The sequence below is a fragment of the Atta colombica genome, unplaced genomic scaffold, assembly GCF_001594045.1.
Source record: "Atta colombica isolate Treedump-2 unplaced genomic scaffold, Acol1.0 scaffold102, whole genome shotgun sequence".
In the NCBI taxonomy this organism is placed as follows: Eukaryota; Metazoa; Arthropoda; class Insecta; order Hymenoptera; family Formicidae; genus Atta; species Atta colombica.
The window spans coordinates 1805872-1811667 of record NW_017259187.1 but is presented as its reverse complement, the minus strand read 5'-3'; the positions used below and the strand labels follow the sequence as shown (position 1 = coordinate 1811667).

The following is a 5796-nucleotide window of genomic DNA, read 5'->3' as shown; positions in this document are numbered from 1 at the left end:
AAACAAAGATAATATAATTATATATATATATATAATTATATCTTTGTTTCTATTATGTATGTATTTAACTCTTATTAATAATTTTTATATGTTTTATATTTTAAAGAATCGATTCTTATTTGTCTGTTTTATCGTTATGCTGTTACTGAATTTTAAGAAATCCTTGATTGTTTATATTAACTTTTAGAATCTTTAGAATCTTTAGAAAAAGATAAATAAGTAAAACTGAAATTAATCTTATATTAGTGGAATCGAGACTAAGCGGTAAAAATAGAAAAAAGAAAACGACAGAAGGAGGAGAAAAAAAGAAAAGAAAGAGATGATAAGAAAAATTGATAAAAAAGCAGATAAAAAATATTTACCTGACATCTCCTCATCGTTGTCATGTATTCTGGGGATTTCCCAGCAGTTTCTGTGATAAAAAGTATTAGACGGCGCGGAGAAAAATGCACGAGGTCCGCGGGGGGAAAACGAAGAACTTTCTTCAGGACTGCATGATATATGACTGTCACCGATCGTCGCGATTTATAAAACGTCGCGCAAATCGCGAAATTTCTGCCCGATTCTTCAGACAAAAGACGAAAGCGATGAAGAAAGAGAAAGAAGGGGCTCTGTTCGGAGGCTCCCTGGCTCCTACCGCACCTGTTGACTCCCGGAATATCTTCACAAGACTGACGGAGCCGCTCAGCCAGCAGCTCCTCGTGCGCCCGATCAACGTATGAGCGAAACTTCTCTCCGACCTACTTCTCGCGCCTGCCTTCGTCTTCTTCCGTAGCGGCGTAAGACGTCCGTGCTTAACCCTTCCGGGGTGGAGAGGGGAGGCTTCTCCTATCAACCGATATCGATAAGATTTAAGAGAGACATCTGAGACGATTACAATTATTGATAATATTAAGTCATCATTAATATATTAATTAGTCCGTCATCCGACATTAGTCCGACAAATAATCGGAGTTAATCTTTCCGAAAGTGAAATAATACTTTTCTTATTTTTATTATTTTATATATTTATATATATTTTTTCAATTTATTTACAAAAATAAAGGAGACACACGCTGAAAATGTGTTTGTACACATTTGAAAATGTGTTTGTGTTTTTAAGTAGTAAGTGTTAAATGGAAAAGAAAAGTATACTTGCATATCTAACAAAAACCAGCCTTCTTGTCAGAGAGTTCTTTTTCAGAGTTCTTTTAATAGTTCGAGACATCTGTCTTTTACTTTTTTGTGTTTTACAAATATGAAAAAGAGGACCAGTATTCAATTTGCAATTTCTATGCATATTTGAACTTAAGATTAAATATCAGATATTTTTTAGCAAAAAAAATGTATTATATTGTGTAAATAACTTTTAGGAGAACATTATTTATATGAGTTACCGAAAATATTTTATTAATTGAGAAAGATGGAAAGAAAAAGGAAAAGAAAGAAGGAAATAAATATAGAAATCCGTGTTATTAATCAGGAAACAAAAATAAATTTTTGCGAATTCCTTTGCAAATTGAAATAACTTTTATTTATGCCATGACGAAATTAATTTGCAGCAATAATGCGTTACTTCCGTTTGTTCCAATTATTGGACAATTGCCAAGAAAAATTTGCACATTCAGGACGACGATTGAATCGCGTCATTACATCTTTATCTCCGGTTTCCTCTTAATACTTTCTCAGTATTTATATTTCGCTCTTTATTTTTCAATTTTGCACCGCTTTCATTTTATTTTGGACAGTTTTCAAAATACGAGATCTCATAGACCAATGTTCGTGAATTATAGGACACAATTTCAGATTTATAGATTCTTTAATTTTAGATTTGCAGATTCTTATTTTGTATTTTATAAAATTATTTTGTTTTCTTAAATTATAAACAATATAATAATAAAATTAAACATAAATAATATTTGTTTAATTCTCAAAAGTATGCATAAAATAAAAGCACGTTTTCGAGCAGAGATTGGCTATCTGTGAAGAGATTCGTTTCTCTAAATTAATTATTCACAATGAGTCTCATTCCAAATATTATATATCTCATTAATTGATTTGTTTCGTTTTACTTGATTCCAAGCGAAATTCCAAGCGATTGTTCTGTCCTATCTAATGCATTTAGTAATTTTTGTTAAATTTTTGTTAAATTAAAAATAAATATTTATATTATTATCGCGTAATAAATTTAAAAAATTTTCTTCAATATTACAGATTATTAAGTACATTACTGCAAAAATTTCAAAAATATTGCATTATTGCATTATTTTCTCTTACCTTTTTATTAAATTAAATAAATCATGTCAGATATAATTGTTCTTTTCCGTCACGTTTGAAATGACTCATCAGAAAAGTCGCAGTAGTTATTGCGTTTTCCTACACGTACCATTGTTTCGCCATAGCGCATCTCTCTTTCTCGTTCAAACGAGTTTTAATTATCGGGTACAGATCTTTATCAACGGGATTCCGGAGACGCGAGAACTTTGTTGACGGTAGCCGGTTTAATTTTCAAGTTCACGAACGGGGAGGCCGGATCGGGACGAACCGGAAGAGACGTTCTTCGTGAGAGACCGCCAGCGAGTTCAGAGACCCGCTAGTGAAAGTCGATCGGTTAAATGACGACGATGCACACCTGTGTAACGTCCTATTCTGGCCACGGATCACAAGTACCCCTCCAATGAAATCTCTTTGATCTCTTTTGCTTTAAATCGATAATCAGTTCCTGCTATTCCGCAACGCTTGAAGCATTTTCGGAATAGTTCGAATATTATCAAGGTAGATTAATAGTATTAATGATTTTTTTTTTTTTATAGTCATCACGTACTGTTTCTGTTATTTTTTTCAAACATTACTTTTTTCTAATAAATTATCTAATACATATAGTTTTGATAATTACAAACGAATTATATTAGCGTGTAACAGAACGGCAAAGTTAAATTTTTAAATAATTTACATTCATTGAATAAATGTTATATTATTATAGATATGATAGAATATTTAAAATAGATATTGTGCGAAGTAATTTTGAAGTGAAAAATATAAATATACAATTATTTCAAAGAATAGCTATTCTCACTTTTTTAAAGATTCTAGGCAAGGAAGAACAAAAAAATATTTTGTCAACTATTGGCATATATTTAATTATTTTACATTAAATAATACAAAAAAATATTTTATTTTCAATTAAGTATAATATTTTAAATATATTATATTTTTGATGATATATAATCGATTAAAAAATTTTATTATGCTATTTATACTATTTTTATTTACAGTTATGCTATTTTATTGTAATATTATATACAATTACATTATTTTATTATAATACTTAATTTGAATAATTTGAATATTTAATTAGTTTCGTATTTTTAAATTTCATTAAAGTAATAAATGAACAAGAAATGAACAAAAATAAGAAAAAGACTAAAAATGGAAAAAACAACGTAAATAGAAATATAATTTAAAAAATACAAAAATAAAAAATGAAAGAAACAAAAAATTAAGAACGGAAAAAATGATGATAATTATTTGCTTGATGAATGAATTTATTGATAAAATAAATTTTACTTTATATTAAGATTTTAAGATGCAAATATATATATTTCTGGATTTAGTATTAATAGGAACTTCAAAATCGTAAAAATTAACAAATTTTTCAAAAGATTCAAATTTTAAATTTTCTTACGATGGTTTGAATACTGCCGTTTGAGTAATATGGATCAGTAGGTAAGTGTGGCCCATAGTAACGCATAAACGCGAGAGGAGAAAGAGAGAAATTGCAGTTCTCTTGAATGGAGTACGTGACTAATACAGCATATTATCGCAGTTCGTATTTATCGCAGGTGAGCAAATTGCTCAGGCATTAAATCCATCTCTATCGTCCCATAGTCGTCATGCAATTTTTTGCTTTATTTTACTCTGGAAATTATAATCACAGACATAATTTGCTTCAGTATGCATTAACGTCGTTTCTTTAACATATAGTCTCTAAAACACATTTAAATGAACAAGTATGGAAATAGATATGTTCATCAAAGATGAAAGTCAAAAAAGAAAATTAATAATTTTTAAAAAATAATTAACGCGCATTTACCAGTAAACAACTCTTGTCAAATAATAAATGACATGATTTATATGTTTGTTTCAATGTTATTATTTTATCGCCAGATTACTCGACAGGTGGAAAGTTCATCTTAATGTAAGCGAAGAGAGAAGCCTCGGTCGTGATTCATGTAGAGATCATGTAACAAATTTCTCTTTTCAGCTCCGAAGGGTCAACATCTGACTTTCGGCATGTCTCTTATGAAAATCTAATATAAGCATTTTTTAAAGTACGAAATACGTCTGCCGTTAATTCTTTTCGCAAAACAAAATGATTCCGGTACGTTAAAATTCGTCTTCATTCGTTGACTTGTAAATTAGATGTGCCACTTTCGTTATATTTTAAACGTCCATTGCCGGCATCGCGCTAACTAACTTTTTTTAGGTTTAATTTTACACTCCATAAATGCTTTGTAAAACTATTATCTTTGTAAAACTATTATCGAGATAGCTCTACAGTAGTAGATAACAATTTAATGAGATAGAAAGCTAAGTTAGTATATTCATGTTAAATATAATTGTCTATTTGTACATGTGTGCAGTATTTTTTAATGTACGTCTATAATTTTTATATTATTGGGTTGTCCGGAAAGTTCGTGTCGCAAAAAATTTAAATTTAATAAATGTATAAATTTAAATCTTCTGCATTTCAATTTTTTTTCAAAATCGGCACGAACTTTCCGGACAACCCAATATTTAAAATGATAGTTGTATTATACAGAGATAATAATAATAATAATAATAATAATATTTTTTTTTTATGTTTTTATTTGAGCCATTATTAATTATTTATAATAGAGTAAATAAAAAAATAAAATTTATAAAATAATTGAAAATGAATAAAAGCATTATTGTTAAAATGTATTTGCTTCAAAAAAAAAAGTTATGAAATTTAACGTAATAAAGTTAATAAATTATTTGGCAGGTTTACAGCTCATTATTAGTGGCAACCTCATTAGAAAATGCTTGAATATCTAAAAATTTGTATATGGTCTCTGTAAATTGTATTTCTTGTCTTTAACGTATCAATGCATCGATGTCCTCGGAACATCCAACATCGCGAACAAAAAAATGAATGTAAATGGATTTATAGATATACGACCTTAGCAATAAAAAAAACGTGAGACTCTTCTTAAGAATCTTGAATTTTGAAATGATACAAGTATTCTGAAGAAGTCGCGAAACATCTTTTCGGAATTCATTTCTTTGCGATCAGATCGCCGATCAGATCACACTAATCGTACGAATGTTTCCTTAATTTCCACCTTGTTCTCGACTTTCAAAGAGCTCCTGCGTCCTCGAGATATCACATTGCGCTCGCAATCAGCGAGATCATTCGATATTGCGATCACGTTGTACATCGTATGTATCCCACGCAAATCACATGGTGTACAAAGGCCTCCACGATTTTCCAATATCGTACACTCGTTTTCCTTGACATATCTTGAAGATGAGCCCACACATCGTAGACGTCCTACGTACACTTATGTATTGCGACAAAAATTTTTCAGCACAATTATAATATAATCAATATAAAATGACAAAATCAATTACAATTATTAAATAAATATTATATATTACTGAACCTTTGATAATTGCGAATTATATATTAATCATAAAATATAATCATTAAATATAATTTTACGTTTACTATTAGTAAGTAAATTTAATTTTTCTTTAAATGTTACATATTTGATTTAATAGTAATTTTTTAGA

General features: G+C 29.1%; 1 protein-coding gene across 1 annotated transcript in view; it reads right to left on the bottom strand.

The window, feature by feature from the left end:
- The window catches only part of LOC108687985, an 11198-nt gene extending 10541 nt beyond the window's left edge, over positions 1–657 (bottom strand). The window contains exon 1 of the mRNA XM_018194036.1: positions 363–657. Coding sequence (XP_018049525.1) covers positions 363–386 — 24 coding nt within the window. The 5' untranslated portion in view covers positions 387–657. The remainder of the gene's footprint in view (positions 1–362) is intronic.
- Positions 658–5796: the final 5139 nt, after the last annotated feature.